The sequence below is a fragment of the Eublepharis macularius genome, chromosome 4, assembly GCF_028583425.1.
Source record: "Eublepharis macularius isolate TG4126 chromosome 4, MPM_Emac_v1.0, whole genome shotgun sequence".
Classification (NCBI taxonomy): Eukaryota; Metazoa; Chordata; class Lepidosauria; order Squamata; family Eublepharidae; genus Eublepharis; species Eublepharis macularius.
This window is the reverse complement of record NC_072793.1, coordinates 1,639,059-1,656,827: the sequence shown is the minus strand read 5'-3', so window position 1 is coordinate 1,656,827 and position 17,769 is coordinate 1,639,059. Positions and strand designations below refer to the sequence as shown.

The window sequence follows — 17,769 nt, the reverse complement described above, 5'->3', positions numbered from 1 at the left end:
CATATTATCTCCTTCCCTCCCAATATGTCTACCACTGCCACTATCTATTAGAAATCGCTGTTTTTATTGATGTTTTTTAGTTGGTTTTAAACTAAATTGTTGTGCTGTTTAATAGTTGTACTCCACTCTAAGGCCAGTTGGGAGGAGAGTGGACTAGAAATATAGTAAATAATAATAATAAATACTACTTGTTCAACCTCTAAGCAGAGCAGAGCATAAGGAAAGTATGTTAGATTTAGAAGAAGGTGAAGTAAAACTTGGTGGAAGGAACATTAACAAGTTGAGATATGCAGCTGACACCATGTTACTGGCAGAAAATAGTGAAGACTTGAAACAACTGCTGATGGAGGTTAAAGGAGAAAGCGCCAAAAAAGGATTACAGCTGAACATCAAGAAGACAAAAGTAATGACTACTGAGCAATTACACAATTTTAAAGCTGACAATGAAGAAACTGAAATTGTTCAAGATTTTCTATTCCGTGGCTCAATCATTAACCAACAGGGAGACGGCAACGAGGAAATCAGAAGACTCAAAAGGGCAGCTGTGAGGGAGCTAGAAAAGATCCTTAAAGATCTCACTCTGGGAACCAAGATCAAGATAATCCAAACTATGGTATTCCCTGGTTGTTGTGGGTTTTCCGGGCTGTATTGCCGTGGTCTTGGCATTGTAGTTCCTGACGTTTCGCCAGCAGCTGTGGCTGGCATCTTCAGAGGTGTAGCACCAAAAGACAGAGATCTCTCAGTGTCACAGTGTAGAAAAGATGTTTTCCACACTGTGACACTGAGAGATTGAAAATTCTACTAGGGGTCACCATAAGTCAACTGTGACTTGAGGGCACTCTCCACCACTAATCCTATCAGTTATCAGGATAAACAACCATCTCTTTTTCTTAAAGAAAGGAACTTATGCCTTTGGTGTGCATACTAAGAACATAAACTAATTTAATTGTTTATAATAGCCACACAGTACCTTTGTTCATATGAAATATATGCATTGATTTAAACAGGTGTAAAGAGTATATGGGAATGAGCATGCTGGACCTTTCACCCACCCCCATCTATGCACAACAGCCAGAATTAAAAATTTACACATCAGATTCATGACTGTGATGGGGAACTTTCAAAAAAGCAGTGTTCCCAGTCATAGGAACAGAACCCAGGTTCATACAGTTTGTATACATGTCAACAGTTACTAATATTCTGGTGATTGTGCTGTTGAAATCAATACTTCTACATCGTTTGAAAAAATTCCTGTGTAGAAGCAGTAAGCTGGCCAGAGACAGATGTCCTTGGTGTTTTCCACATGGTCACTTTACAGCATTTCAGAATCTATTCTGCTTTCCATGTTCTCCCGAGTTCTGCACCTGCAAGAGTCATAGGAAGCAGAAATGGGTTTTGTCCATCTTTTTCCCATCCCCCCACCCCCCCAGCACACACATTCCCTGTTTTTTTTAAGATGCTGCCCAGTCACCACTAGTGCGGGTTCTCTGCATGAAGAATCAAAAACTCCTATTCTGTTTCTCTCCCCCTCCCCTTACACTATGAGCTGATTGGTCTGTCTGTTGGTAACTCCTCCCACCTTAGCTCTCTGAACTCCTTTTCTGTCGTTTTTATCAGTAAAGCAAGGTAAGGGTTATGGCTGCTTCTGTTTGCTTCCTTTCTCCAAGGTATGTACACTCTCTCTTTTTTTTCAAAGCCAGGAATTAGTCCTAATTAGCTCCGGGCATAAAACAGAACACAAACCAAAAAGAAACCACGAACCAGCCCGGTTTATGGTTCACGAACGAGTAGTTTGTGGAAGCTTGTTTCCATGAACTTCCGAACTGGTCTGCTGATTCCTTTGGTTCGTTTTAAAAAGCAATGCTACTTTCCATGCTGCTGCAAAGTGGCACGGAAAGGGGCATTTAAACCCGCAGATCAGCTGCTTGTCAGGGAGATCCCTGACAAGTAGCTGATCATTTAAACAGTGGAGCTTGGCTGCTCAGCCAGCCAAGCACCACCTGCAGTTTAAAGCGGTTGAGGCTTGGCTGGCCGGCTGGCCAGGAACTCTCAGCCAGTCAGACAATCCCCACAGTTTAAATGGCCATTTCCCTGCCACTCCAAGCAGCTGGGAAATGGTCATTTAAACTGCGGGGCTTGGCTGGCTGGCCAAAAATCGTCACGGAAAGGGCATTTAAAGCCACGGATCAGCTGCTTGTTGGGGAGATCCCCAACAAGCAGCTGATCATGTAAACAGCGGGACTTGGCGCTCGGCCAGGAGTTCCCGGCCAGCCTGCCAAGCCCCATCCACAGTTTAAATGGCCATTTCCCTGCCACTCGGAGCAGTGGTAAGGTAAGGTACGTTTATTGTTTGTGGCCAAAGGCCATTACAACCCGTACAAATAAAACACATAAAGCACTCTAGCATGTAAACATACGTACAAATATTAAAAGATTAAAATGATCTAGGCAGAAAATACCCGTCAGATAAAACCATTGCTGTCTCTGGAAACAACTCTAGCCCTGATTTTCTTGGCTGCTAAGGCAAACAGAGAGACTCTATAAGAAACAAATGCAGCAGTGGGGAAATGGCCGTTTAAACAGTGGGGAGTTCCCGGCCGGCCAGCCAAGGCCCGCCCGCTCTTTAAATGGCCATTTCCCCACCGCTTGGAGAAACCGGGAAATGGCCATTTGAACTGCAGGTGGGGCTTGGCTTGTTGGCCAGGAACTCCTGGCCAGGTAGCCAAGCCCCACTGTTTAAATGATCGGTTGCTTGTCAGAGATCTCCCCCACAAGCAGCTGATCTGAGGGTTTAAATTCCCCTTTCCGTGCCTCTGCGAAGTGGCACAGAAAGCAGCATTTAAACCTCATGAACTACGAACCACGAACCGGTTCACGAACTTGCTCCAGTTTGTGGAAGTTCCTGGTTTGTGGTTCATGAAAATGCATGAACCATGAACTGCATGGTTCTTTTTTTTTCATGGTCCGTGCTTACCTCAAGCAGCAGACAAGCAGGTGATCATTTAAACAGCAGGGCTTGGCTGCTTGGCCAGGAGTTCCCAGTGAAGCCCCACCTGCAGTTTAAATGGCCATTTCCCCACCATTCGGAGTGATGGGGAAATGGCCATTTAAAGAGCAGGTGAGGCTTGGCTGGCTGGCTGGCTGGCTGGCTGGGAACTCTCAGCCGGCCAGACAAGCCCCGCTGTTTAAATAGCCATTTCCCCGCTGCTTGGAGCAGCGGGGAAATGGCCATTTAAACTGCAGGTGGGGCTTAGCTGGCTGGCCAGGTACTCCTGGCCAGGCAGCCATGCCTTGCTGTTTAAATGATCAGCTGCTTGTCGGGGATCTCCCCAACAAGCAGCTGATCCATGGGTTTAAATGCCCCTTTCTGTGCTGCTGCACGGGGCATTTAAGGGGCATTTAAACCCCACGAACTACAAACCACAAACTGGTTCGCGAACTTGCCCCAGTTTGTTGAAGTTCATGGTTTGTGAAAATGCACAAACCATGAACCACATGGTTTGTTATTTTCGTGGTTCATGCCCACCTCTAGTCCTAACTGTAAGGATGCTGGACAGCTCTCAAGAGACTTCACTTCATGAGTAAAAGTTCTTTATTGATAAGATGCCAGTATCATACACCATCCTTGCTAGGACTGGTGGCTACAGACAAGTATCAAGCAGATATAGATTCCCCAAGGCTACTTCTAATTTCTCCTAACAGTCCTCTAACTCTGCAGACAGGAAAACAGGCTGTGTGATTCATGAACTGCTCAAGGTCAAGCAGGCTACCAGACTTGGGAGAGATTACAACAGGAACAAATACCTCTTGTTCTCCATTTCCCACCCAAGATTCAAATAACAGAATTACCCCAACAGCATCAGCTTCAGCTGCAGGGGAGGGGGGTCTTTGAATATGACAGGTGATCCTGAGCACCTGACACTAACATTGCTGCTTATTCCCTACTGTCTTTAGAAGCCAGAAAAGGGTTAAATAGTTACTTTTTCCTCCCTCCCAGTGTGTTTCAGGCTTCTCCTAATGCCAAAGAGGAAAAAAACACAAGCGCTTTGCCCAGCCATTTGCAAAACAAAGAGGCAGGAAAGCTGCCGTGAGGGAATGAAGCAGCAGCATTTTAACCCATTCCTGGCTCGGCTTAAAAAAAATAAATGAGAGTGGAACAAATATGAAAAGTACATGTTTCCCCCTGAGAACTCTGCCACCAATTGCCTCTCTAGTGGGCATGGGACAGCCCAATCAACAAATACAGACCGGGGGGACAGGTTTGAACATTACAATGTTACCACACATGCGAAAAATTTTAAAAACTGATGTTAGCTCCAGCTCCTCCAAAATGCAATTCCAAACAGACATATCTCAGCTCATCAGCAGACACCTAATCACCTCAAGGTGGTGCAGTACAAAATGCTGGGACCCCAAGCAATTACAGCACCAATCGTCATGAATGCTCAGCGTCACTGGCTGCCAGAGAGGGAGAGAGAGAGCCAAGAAGAACAAGCTCCTGCCTGGTATGGTGAGTGAGCCAGCTGCTCGGCCCTGCCCTCCTCTGCGCCTGGGACAGTATCAGAACATTTAAGAGTTTCTAAGATGGCGGTGCGAGTGGGAGCGGTTGTAGCCGCTCTTGCTGGTTTAAGTTTTTAATTGCCCTCCTGTTTACCAGTCATTGCCACCCAAGTTGAGGATGTATTTTTTGCATCCCAGTTGTGTTGAAATTGTCATCCGTACCAGTCTCTGGAGAATTTAATTGGGCCTGTATTTAACAGAGCCTAACAGACCTGAAATGCCTATAGAACTTAAATAGGCCTGAAATGCCTATAAGTCAGAGCGGGCAGTGGTGGAGCAGCTACAGGGTTTCCTGAATGATTCCTCATCCCTAGATCCCTTCCAGTCCGGCTTCCACCCAGGACACAGGGTGGAGACGTTGCTGGTCGCCCTCATAGACGAACTCCGCAGGCAGCTGGATCATGGCGAATCAGTGCTGCTGATACTACTGGATTTGTCAGCAGCATTCAATATGATCAATTACGATCTATTGACCCACAGCCTCACCAATGTGGGGATACGAGGGACTGCCTTACAGTGGCTTGTCTCTTTTCTTCATGGTTGGGGACAGAAGGTGGCACTTGGGGAGAAATTGTCATCCCGCCACCCATTGGTGTGTGGTGTCCCTCAGGGGGCAATACTCTCCCCATTACTGTTTAATGTTTATATGCGCCCCCTTGCCCAGCTGGTGCGGAGTTTTGGACTTGGATGTCATCAATATGCTGATGACACCCAACTATATCTGATGATGGATGGTTGGCCCAACTCTGCCCCCGATGTCTTGGAGCATGCCTTTTAAGCTGTGATTTGGTGGATGAAGCAGAGTTGGTTGAAATTAAATCCCACAAAGACAGAGGTCCTGCATGTGGGTCTGGGGGCCCCAGAGCTCCCTGCTCTTGATGGAGCATTATTTGTGCTGGTTTCAAGAGTTAAGAGCCTGGGGGGTGATCCTGGATGCCTCCCTGACTATGGAGGCACAGGTTGCAGCAGTTGCCTGGTCTTCATTTTTCTATCTAAGACAGGCCCGGCAGCTTGTCCCCTACCTATCAACCCATGACTTAACTACAGTGATCCAAGCAATGGTCACCTCTAGACTAGACTACTGCAACTCGCTCTACGCAGGGCTTCCCCTGGGCCTGATCCGGAGGCTACAGCTGGTCTAAAATGCAACTGTGCAAGTAATTGCAAGGGTCCCAATTAGGGAACGTATAACACCTGTACTACGCCAGCTGCACTGGTTACCAGTTGAGTACCAGGTCCGGTTCAAGGTTTTGGTGTTGACCTATAAAGCCCTATGTGGACTGGACCCAGCATATCTGCAGGACCACCTCTCCCCATATGTACCCCAGAGGATGCTTCGTTCAACAAATAAACAACTGTTGGTGGTCCCTGGCCCAAGGGAGGCCCGCCTGGCCTTGACCAGAGCCAGGGCCTTTTCGGTCCTGGCACCGACCTGGTGGAACTCTCTATCTGAGGAAACCAGGGCCCGGCGGGATTTCTGCCAAGCCTGTAAGACAGAGATGTTCCTCCAGGCATATGGTGGAGGCTAGGTTGGGCCCCCACTTGCCACACTAAAGATCTATCCACCACCTTATGTATCAGCAAGGGCTTGAAAACCAGTATTTTATTGGCGCCATCTGAAGAGAAGCTGTATTGTATTTATTGCATAAAGCTGTTTTAATGTTATTTGTATAATGTTTTATCTGTTTTACATTCTTATTTATGTAAATTGAAATGTTGTACTCCACCCTGAGCCTGCCTGGCGGGGAGGGTGGACTAAAAATCTAATATAATTAATAATTAATAAATAAAGTTAAAAACAAGTTAAGGCAGCTGCAAAAAATGCTTTCTACAATCTCACTCTAGCCTGGAAGACGGCTTCTTACCTCAACACAGCCAGCCTGGCCACCTGGATCTATGCTATGGTAACATCAAAACGACTATTGTAATTGTCAGGCTCTGCCAGTTAAATCCCCAGTTACTTCACTGAAAGCACTTCAGGAGTCTAGTAAAAGTTTCTTTATTAGAGATCCATCAGTATCAGGGCACTCAGACAACAGCATTGGCAGAAGTGACGTAAATGGGCAAAGCAATGTTAGTCATAGGGCAGGAGTCCCGCCTTGAGATAAAGACCGTTAAGGCTGTTTATGGAACTCACATTTAGACAGTTTAACTGGCAGGTGGAGGTCCCGCAAACTCTGTAGTACTTCTAGCACCAACTTCACATGTGATTCATAGTCTTTTGAATAAATTTAAACATCATCAAGATATAAACAACCCCCTCCTTGTACAGGTGCTTGTGTAGGACCTCATTAATTAGGGTCATAAAAAAACCCAGAGCCCCTTGTGATCCGAAAAGCATGACTCAATATTCAAATTGCCCCAATGGCATGTTGAAGGTGATCTTCCATTCATCCCTTTTTAATTCTCATCTGGAAGTACACATCTTGTAAGTCCAATTTTGAAAAAAATATTTCTCTGGGACACCACCCCAAGTAGATTCCTGATGAGTGGGAGGGTGTAAGCATTTGACATCGAGACTGCATTAATCCCTCGGTAATTCGTACAGAGTCTCAGTCCTCCATATTTTTTCTTACAGAACAGCACCGGGGCAGCATGAGGGGAGCTGGCGGGCCGGATAAAACCCTGAATCAAGTTTTTATCAATAAATTTCCATAGTTCCTCTTGTTCCCCTAGGCTCATAGCATATAATTTCCCCTTCGGGAGATTCTGACCAGGAATCAGTTCAATGGCACAGTCTGTGGCCCCGTGGGGGGGAACTCATCCGCCTCTTTTTCATCAAATACTTGGCTTAAGTCTCTGTACTCTAGAGGAATTTGCTCCTTTTCCTCTCTAGTCAATAGGGCCACATCCCGGAGAGATGCTTCTGCAAAGCACCACTCTGGGTTCCATTTATGTTCTTGGCAATTGTCCCCAGTGAAATACAGCTCTTGGCTTCGCCACTGTACATGTGGGTCATGATTCCACAGCTATCATATCCCCAACACTACTGGAAATTTAGTGGTGGCACTTACCATGAAAGTTCTGGCTTCCCAATGACTCCCCATTCCCATTGGGGTATGTTCAGTCTCGTAGCTAGAGGGGGTCCTTTTCATTCAGGAACTGCCCAAATACAATGGGGTGCTCCAGCTTGCATACATTTAGTCCCAGTCCTGTGACTAGTGCAGGGGCTATCAGGTCCTGAGTACATCCTGAGTCAATTAGAGCTCACACTTGGATGTGGGTCCCCCCCCCCTCAGGGTTAACTAATGTGACCAGTACATAAAACAGGGCCCCTCTATATCTCACCTCCTCAGCTGTGGAATTCTTTTTGACCTGTCAGCAGGGCCTCCTTACAACAGGTCATTGGCATTTCCGGCCAGCATGGTAGGCCTTCTTCCCCCAAAGGATCTCCACTCAATGCCTCCGATTCTTCTTCCACCTTCACTCTGGTTTCCACTTTGCTCCGTTTTTTCGGATCCTTTGTTGTAGGTGTTCAGGCTTTCCAAATTGGGCAGCTCTTCTCCATGGATTCTTTTTTCCCGCTGTCAGTTCTAGGGATGGCAGTCCATGACAGAAAGATCCCCAAACCCCTCACAGCAAGTACTCCAGGGTCTTGTTTGAAAATGTTTTATTATAGAGATCCATTAAACTCACAGGTCCTTCAAAGATGAATAGGATTGGCAGGAATGAGAATACAAGCGTATGCACTTTGATATAAGGAGCAGGATTCCCCCTCCCCTGGGGCAGTTAGCAAAAAGGTGCAAAAGTCTCAGTTCTCATGAGAAACACAATAGCTTTGTCTGGCCAGAGAAAGCCAGAAGATTACAAGGAATTCAACACCCTCTGTCTCTTGTGAAGAGTTACAGTATAGTACAAGGTCAGCAAGCAGGCTTCAGAGATAACAGGTTCAGCATTAGTACTTTTGTTTTCAGGCATCCGAATATGACACGAATATAATGTTTACTGTAATATGAGCATAATAAGAGAGCATATAGTTACACAGTATGATCAAATCAATGCAGGGAACAGAGAACATATGAATGGCATGGATGAATGGTATGCAGACATGACACCCGCTAGGGCAACCTGCAGCCAAATGGCCAGATCCTCCACATTGTAGACACAAACCCCTCTTCAAACAGATGCGCTTCTCAGTCTCTGGTGAGAGGATCTTGGGAAATTTCTTCTCTGTTGCTCCTGTTTCATGAGAAGGCCTGCGAGTTCCAGCCCGGTGCTGCATTTTCAGGAGCTTGACCACCTGGTCTCGATTTTCTACTTCGCAGGCAAGCTGGATCCATCCGAGAAGCATTCTGGGGTCATCTTGCACCAGGGCCTTTGCCATCAACTCCAGGTTCAGCCCTGCTCAGAAGAATTCGATGTTAATTCCCTCAGTCCAGTCCTGTACTTTGGCCACATGCTGCCTGAATTCCGCAGCATATTCACGCACGGAGCAGCTGCCTTGCCGAATCCATTTCAATTTGGTCCTGGCCCGCTCCTCCTCGAGGGGGTCTTCAAACTGGGCTCTCAAGGCTTGTACAAATGCCTCCAAGTCTTGCAGCTCAGGGGCACCAGGTGCTCCCCGAGGCTAAGGAGCTGCAGGAGGGATCACTGGTGGGGCGGCTGGTACTCCTTGGAGTTATGGAGAAGCAGGGGGGATCGCTGGCAGCCCAGCCAGCATGGCTCGTGGCCTGGCCCAGGCACAGTTCCGTCTCCATCCAGCCCCGGACTGGTTAGTCCCCCGGCAGGAGGCAGTTGCCGCATCAGCTCGTGTAGTCCTCCCATCACCTGTAGCATGCCATCCTTTAGGCCACCCAGTTCTCCTCGGATGGCTCACATCTTGGCATTGACGGCCTTCCAACCCCCACGGGGTTTGCTGTGTTGGGGGTCGCTATGGTCCGAATCTGAGACATCGTCTTTCTTCTTGTCGTCTGTCTCATCCTCATCCGAATGGATGGAAGGGGTTTTCTTGGGGCCGACTGGTTCACCGCCATCCCCCTTCTTCTCTTCATCTCCTGTACCCTCATCATCGGATTTGACGGGGACTTCCTCAGGGTTCACCGGTTCCTCAGGCTTCGCTGGCTCCTCCAGCAGGTTCATCAGGTCCGTTAGGCTGTGGCTGAATAATTTGCCTTACCACCTTAATTTGTCCTTTTGAGTCTCCAACTTTCGTGGCGCCCACTCACGTAGGATGGTCAACAGCCAGTTCTGACATGTCGCCCCTATTTGGTAATCATCCCAATCCCTCCTCCTATCGACCCTCCTTTCTGAGCAGGGAGGGTGGAAGATTTCTTTGGTATTTCTTTGGGTCCCGTATCTGTCTCGCTTTGCATCATGCAGGTAGCGAGTATCGAGCCCTTCGTTCCAGAGGAACAGTGGGACTTCTGCCAAAATGTCAGGCTTTGCCAGTTAGATCCCCAGTTACTTCACTGAAGACACTTCAAGAGTTCAGTAAAAGTTTATTAGAGATCCATCAGTATCAGGGCACTCAGACAACAGCATTGGCAGAAGTGACGTAAATGGGCAAAGCAATGTTAGTTATAGGGCAGGAGTCCCACCTTGGGGTAAAGACCGTTAGCATTTAGGTGCGCAGGGCCTAGGAGGTTGGAGGGGGTAGGGAAAGGGAAGACAAGGATGAGCTCATTTCATGTCTCAGGGAGACAGGGCTCTGGCCGGCATTCCAAGGACACTTTCCCATGCCAGCCGAGAAAGCGAAAGCAGCCACCTGTGAGATAAGCTACACTTGGTTACATAATCAGACAGTTACACAAATAGTTCTTTACACATTCTCAGAGGCTCAGAGTACAGATAATAATAGACATACATAGCAGATAAGCAGGGCACATCTGATATAAATGCACTTTACATTGGTCTCCCATCTAAGTTAACTAGGAGTCTCCAGTTAATGCAAAATGCTGCAGCTTGACTGTTAGTAGGAGCAAGCAGGAGCATGAACATCACTCCCATCCTAAAGTCACTCCATTGGCCACCTATCAGTTACCATGCTCAGTTCAAGGTATTGGTTATACATACAAAGCTCCTCATGGCCTTGGTCTGGCATACCTACAGAACCGCCTCCCTCCCTGTGTTCCTCCATGGCAGCTTCACTCTGAACAGGGTCTCTTGCAGGTGCCAGACTGCACATGGGTGAAATCAACAGCAGCCTATACACGGGCTTTCTCTGTGGTGGCCCCTACCCTGTGTAATGGCCTGCCTGAGGAGGTCAAGAGAACCCCCACTCTCCTGGCTTACTGCAAACGATGCAAAACCAAATTATTCAAAAAGGCTTTTTGCTCAGATAGGAGGGCGGTATTGTAGGGAGGCGGTCTCAGATGCTTCGCTAATGAGTTAGGGACCATAGACTTCACCACTATGCTGCCTTACATATTATCTGTTGATTTAAATTTGTACACCTACATAGTACCTGTGCTTCATGTTGTATAATGTCAGTCCTAGAATTATGTTCTGTTTCAGCAATTCTCCAACTCTGTATTGGATCCTTGCTAATGCTATGTCTTTGTAAACTGTATTTATTTATCCTATGGCATTGTCTATGGAAATGTCCTTGATACTGTGTGGAAATGTCCACGTTACTAATTGTTCTGATCTCACACTATGCAATCCGCCTTGAGTCTCAGTGAGAAAGGTAGACTATAAATAACATAAACAAACAAAGTGTGCTGTGTTGAATGGGCCCTTGACCATCACTGCATAGCACCCTTGACCATCACTTCTGTGTTATAATTTTCTTGTGTAAGCAGATGTAGGCATAGTCTTCTCATTTGGAAAATGCTAAAAAAAAATATAATGGATGGGATAAGATTCTTCATGGTTTTTAACACGTCAGGGCCAAACTGGAGGATACTTGGCCCTCTGCTGATCTGTACAGAGGAACACCACTTCAGACTGAAAAGCCATAATTTCTAAATGGTCAACATTTATATCTCTGTCTGTCTGTCTGTCTGTCTGTCTGTCTGTCTGTCTGTCTGTCTGTCTATCTATCTATCTATCTATCTATCTATCATCTTTTGATGCCTGCTTTGTATGGAATGCAGTAGTGCTTTTAAATGTACAATATTTTTTCCTCTTATAGGGCTGTAGGATCTTAAAACAAAGGCTGCCTCTTTTTTAAAAAGTGCATCCGTAGCCCAAATTGATTGCATATCTCTCTCTTAATCAGACATCTGAATATTTTTTTTCTGCATGGCTCGTTAAATCTTATTCATTGCGTCATTTGCTGACAGCCAGAAGACGGGGGGGAAGGGCTGGCATAAACTGCATAGCTTCGCCAACCACTCTTAAATTGAATGTTAAAGGTTTTTAATTGAATTCATTTTCATGTTTTCACATAATTATACAATCATAATCTTGAAAAGCTCATGGAGTGTGATCGTTTTCTGGTTAATAAGAAACATAAATGTTATTTTCAGGAGGAGGGTTAAGGGTTGTGTGTGTGTGTGTGTTTTAATGTGGAACATTAGGCCTTTAAATCTTTATTTTATGAAGCAAAATTCACACACACAAACCATTTATGTTTTATAAAAATGCCAAACTTGATGTTGTGCAACTTTGCTCTAATGTTTGATACCATTGGGGGGTTGTTTATATAAGTCCCACGTAGTAACTCTCTTCTCTCCTCCCCCTCCCCTCGTTTCTTCTCTGTGCGTGTCCCTCTGCAGGCAAAGCTCTTCCGTCTCTACACACAGGAGGTGTTGGAACTGGGTCACAATGTGTCCTTTCTTCTCCTGCTCCCTGCCTCAGACGACGTCTGCACTGCCCCGGGACAGAATAACCCTTACACTCCGCACTCAGGATTCCTTAACCTCCCTCTTCAGATGTTTGAACTCGGTATACTACCTTGCTTCACCTAGAAATATGAACCCCGTCACCTTATAATAAAATCACAAAGTTGTATCTGTTCCCCACCCGCCTTTGCCTCTCCCCCCCACCCCCATCCCAGCGGAGGGTCAATAAATCACGTGACGATTTCTTGGCAATAACATTTTCTCTCTCTCTGACTACAGACAAGTAATAGAGAGAGCGTAGCTACTAGGTTACATGCTCTGGTCATAACTACTGGAATGCAGAAGCCCCAGAGTGAAGTCAGTCCACAAGTTATCAAGCAACACAGTCCCTTAGTGTAGCACAGGGAGTGCTCAAATGGACAATTCAGGCACATTCAGTGAAAGCAGAATGATTCAAATGGTCTTGCTTTCAGTTGTGAAATTTTGTAGAGAAAGACACTTTTCTTGAATTGGTTACCCATAACCAGTGTAACGTAGTGGTTAGGATGTTGAATTAGCAGCGTGATTGTAAGCAGGCTTACTCAGAATCCTGCTTAGGTCTCGTCGGAGGGGTTTACTTCTGGGAAAGAATTCTAAGAATTGTGCTGCAAGAGGCCCAGTCTTAAATCCCTACTCAGACATGAACCTTACCAGAGGTCTAAACACGTTGTCAGCCTAACTTACCTCTTGGGTCGAGTTGCCAGATCGAGACTGGCGACGGGTGGAAGAGTTGGGGGCAGAGACGCGGGGAGAAGGCGTCGGAAGCGTGATGCTGTTACTCCCAGGGGAAACCTGGAAATTATGGTGTAACCACAAGAAACTCTACGGGTCTGAAAAAGTTTCCCCGCTACCACTTGGAGTAGGGGCAGGAGCTTGGGGCTTGGTTGGCAGCCCTGCTCCTAGAATAAAGAAAGAAGGGAGCACAAGTGCCACTTGGAACTTCTGGGAGGAAGCAAGACAAAATGTAGGAGATACGTGATTACTCCTCAATTATTTCAATACAGAAGTGAAATTTAAAAATGTAGGGGTGGAATTGCTCAGAATTAAATTCTGTTAATTTAACTTTGAAGAATTTGAAATTAGCAGCCTCCAAGTTATATTTTTTTTAATTTCATATTTTCACTAGTGGGCCCTCTTGCATTTAAAGGTATTAAAAACAGCATGAGAAATTTTCAACGAAATCCTAAGCAGAGTTACTCCAGTCTAATGCCATTGAAATAAATTAGCTTAAATTGGAGTAATTCTGCTTAGGATTTCACTGTTAGTCAATTAACCATTTTACTGATAATGTTCTAGCAATAGATTTAACATTTAAAGGGCTTTTTTTAAAAAATCAAATTTGAATTTCAAAGTTCAAAATATTTTAATTACACTTTAATCAAATTCCAGTTTTGAATAAAATATTTGCTCTGTTTTGACAAGTAAATACGTTATTTGTCCAAACAAACCCAAACTTATTAAATAAAGCTATCATGAAATTGACAAGTTCCCCTGGAGAACCACAAACAATACTGATGGCCAACAACATAAATAAAGACTTAAAATCCAAAGGTCTTCCAATGTGCTATTAATTAACCACTTCAGTGCTTCAATGCAGAGCTGTTAATTAACCATTTCAATTTGAATACCACAAGCTTCTGGGAGTGTGCATCAGAGAACATCAATATATCCAGTTCTTCCAATGGCCCCATCTGTGATTGCTTAAATCCAGAGACTGGAGACATGAAAAGACAAGGCAGATCTTTCTACAGACTTGAGAAAAGCCTCAGGTTTGCAGAAAAATCTGAAATAAAAAATACACTGGGAGAAAAATAATAGAAGCAGTACCCATTATTTTAAGAAAGAAATGTCCTATGCCATGGCTGTTGGGAGGGTTGCTAAGCAACCACAACAATATTGCCAGCCTTTCAGCTTTGTGTTCTGTCAGTAAAAGAGAGGAGCTATTTGGCCTTGGAGGGAAGGCTTATCAAGGCCAGGCCTGGTAGCCAGAGCAGAACAACATGCTACCACGTGACCTGCATGGCTCACCCGAGCCTAGCTGCCTGCTACTCTCTAACAGCAGCTACCCAATGAAAGCCAGTAACGTATAACGTAACACAATTTATTTATTACAGTCATTTGACCAGCATAACATAAAAACAGTGATGTATAGTGGTTATAGAGTCAGACCAGGAGCCGAGGAACCCAGCTTTGAATCCCCACTCTGCTGCGGAAGCTCGCCTTAGGCCTTCCGGTCACGCACTCTCACCCTAAACTGTCTCACAGGGCTGTTGTGAGGACAAAATGGAGGAGAGGGAACTGATGTGAGCTGGTTCTCCCTTAGGGCGAAAGGTGAGGAACAAATGAAGTGAATTGATAATAAATATAGCTGAAGATGGGAGCAAATAAAAGCTAGGTTGGCGAGCAGGTGGAAAGGAGAGAAGGAAGCAGGGAAAGGAGAGAAGTTCGCCGGCCATTTCCAAGAAGAGGCTGGACGAATCTTTGCCAGGGGTGCTTTAGGCTCATCCTGCACTGGGCAGCGGGTTGGACTGGAAGGTCCGTATGGCCCCTTCCAACTCTGTGATATTCTGTGATTCTGTTATGGGGGCTTGGGCTGCCAGGAGAAAGGAAAGACAAAATAGTGGGGAAGGGGACACTGAGGAAAACGGAGTGCCCCCCCACAAGTCCTTCCGAGTCCTCCTCTTGTGTTATTCTGTTAATGACCAGTTCCAATAAAATGCCCAGAAGCTTTCAGAGGTTTCTGTCAGATGCTGAGCTGGGTGGAGGGTTGATTTTATCCATTAAAGCTTTTCCCATGGGGGGGGGTCGTATCATTCCAAGCAGGTGAAAAGGACAGAGGATGATCCTGCATCAATGATGCTTTTGATACAGAGCAGTGATCTCGTGGTGACTGCTCTACAGGTTACATATGGCGGTTTGCGTGTGGCACATGCAACCCACCCTCAGACTGGCACTGGCACAGGCCATACTGTACAATGCTACATATTTAAATCCCATTTTTATCCCACCATACTGTCAGCCCTATTTCACCCTTACCTCCCTATCAGTTAGAATATTTGTGAACATTCAGGAGAAGGTGGCTATGTCTTGCAGTTTATTGCAATCTTGGGCATGTGCTGTATATTATAAGATCAGATCCATACCAAAGTCATTTCCCCAAATCATTCCTTCATGCTACAATTCTGTTATCAATTCTTTCCTTGGCAACTTGATTACCTAAACCCCTAAGTATTAATGATGCCGAGACAGACTTTCCCAGGGTGAACCCCCCATTTATGCATTGAAGAGCAGTTGTGTGTCTCCCCTGTGTGTGAAAAAGTATGAGTTCAGCCTTAGAGTTTGTCTTGTTTCCCCAGGATTTAACACACAGGACCAGAATTTGTTTGTTTGTTTGTTGTCTACCAGTGCAAGTCAATAAGATTAACATCTAGGACATTCACTGAACAAATACAATAGGATATGATATATTGTCGAAGGCTTTCACAGCCAGAGAACGATGGTTGTGGATTTTCCAGGCTGTATAGCCGTGGTCTTGGCATTGTGCCAAGACCACGGCTATACAGCCCGGAAAATCTACAACAACCACAATAGGATATGGTTTGCAGAAATTTGAAAAACAGCATGAATCTAAATACTGATAAAATATTGCTGAGACAAAGTATAAGTAATGAAACATGACATCTTTAACAGCATGGAAACTACCCAGTAGAATCTTTTCCTTAAAAGAAAATCAAGCTATTATCATATTCTCATAGGCTTGCCACCTATTGCTTATTTCAAGGGATGTTTCCTTATTCAGTATTAATAGATAAAAAGAAGACTAGATGAACTATCACTGCAAAAAACACCTTTAATTGCATACATTTCAAGGACTGTGTACTCCAATAGAGGACTGTTAATTTTCTAACAGACACAAGATGTCGTTTTCCGACAGACTTGCATCGTATTCCTTATTCTGAAGCTCCTCAAATGTCAACCCTGCATTCCCATAATTGGAGCATATGGCACTGCCTCATTGGCCCAAGTAGCTAAGTATTGCCTACGCTGATGGACATTTTGTCTCCAAGGCCTCAAGCAGTTATGTTTCCTAGATCCCTCTTGACACTTCCAGGCCGTCTTTTTAATTGAGTGCTATTTCTTTATCTCTGTAAGACATTGATATGTTGGATTCCTATCACCAAAATGCGGGTCATACAAAAAGAAAGCCAGTCTGGTGTAGTGGTTAAGAGTGCGGGACTCTAATCTGGAGAGCTGGGTTTGATTTCCCCACTCCTCCACTTGAAGCCAGCTGAGTGACCTTGGGCTAGTTCCCGCTCTCTCAGAGCTCTCTCAGCCCTACCCACCTCACAGGGTGATTATTGTTGTGGGGATAATAATGACATACTTTGTAAACCGCTCTGAGTGGGTGTTGTCCTAAAGGGTGGTATATAAATCAAATATTATTATTATTATTATTAAAAGCATGTCAAGAAATGTTGGGTTTGAAACCTATGTATTCAAAGTGTGTGTTTAGCCACTGAGCTATGAGCCTTCCTGTGACCTGGCAGTGGATAGACATGGGCACAAATGGGGGAAAAAACCCCGAACACCCTGTGCATCCTTTGGTGCCATCTACGAACAACAAACATGGATGAACATGAACTGTTCCCGGATATGTTCGTTGTTCGTGGGGGCCAGAACCCCCCCACCCCAAGCCCTCCCACTTAGCCCCACCCCACCCCTCAAACCCACTTACCTGGCCCTTTAAAGAACCCTTTAAACTATCAGCTGGGAATCCCCCCTGCTGCCTGCCAGCTGATAGTTTAAAGGGCCCTTTCCTGCCACGTGCAAGGAGCAGGGCCCTTTAAACACCCCACATACTGACCTTCCCAATGTCCAATACCCACCAAATTTGCAGGGGACATAGTCCTCACTGTCCCCTGAAGACCCCCCCCCCCCAAGTTTCAGGGAGATTGTACCCCGGGAAAGGCATGATCCACGGATCTCCCCGTTGGCTGTCATTTTCTCTTCCCAGTGGCAAAAACGGGACTCTCTGCTGGAAGTACTTCGAAGGGTTAAAGCCAGAAGGAGTTCAGACAGAGTCCAGTCCCTCCCAGCCTCTGGTTGCCAAGGGGATTGATTGCAGCAGGTGCCAGAATGTCCGGCTTGCCGAAAGGCTGCCAAAGGCAATGAAGGAGGCTTGCAACGACCACCTGTTCGGTTAGGATGGGGCCTCCCGAACAGCTTGCTTGAGAACAGCAGATTAGGCTGTTTGTGGGTTTTTTCTGTTCGTAATGCTGTTCATGCCCCTGTCTAGTAGTGGACACTACATGAAAACCCAGAGCATGGTAAAGCTTCCAATGAGATCGCAGATTAGAACAGATAATATCCTGTTCTTTAGAACATCCAACATCCTCTGAGAGAGCAGTGCAGCTTGCTGTAGTGAATGAGGATCTGGCAGGCTTTG

General features: G+C 45.7%; 1 protein-coding gene across 1 annotated transcript in view; it reads left to right on the top strand.

Moving 5' to 3' along the window:
* Positions 1–17,769, top strand: part of ANKFN1 (ankyrin repeat and fibronectin type III domain containing 1) — a 221,764-nt gene that overhangs the window by 172,715 nt on the left and 31,280 nt on the right. The window contains exon 14 of the mRNA XM_054978644.1: positions 12,219–12,387. Within this exon, the coding sequence (XP_054834619.1) occupies positions 12,219–12,387 (169 nt within the window). The remainder of the gene's footprint in view (positions 1–12,218; positions 12,388–17,769) is intronic.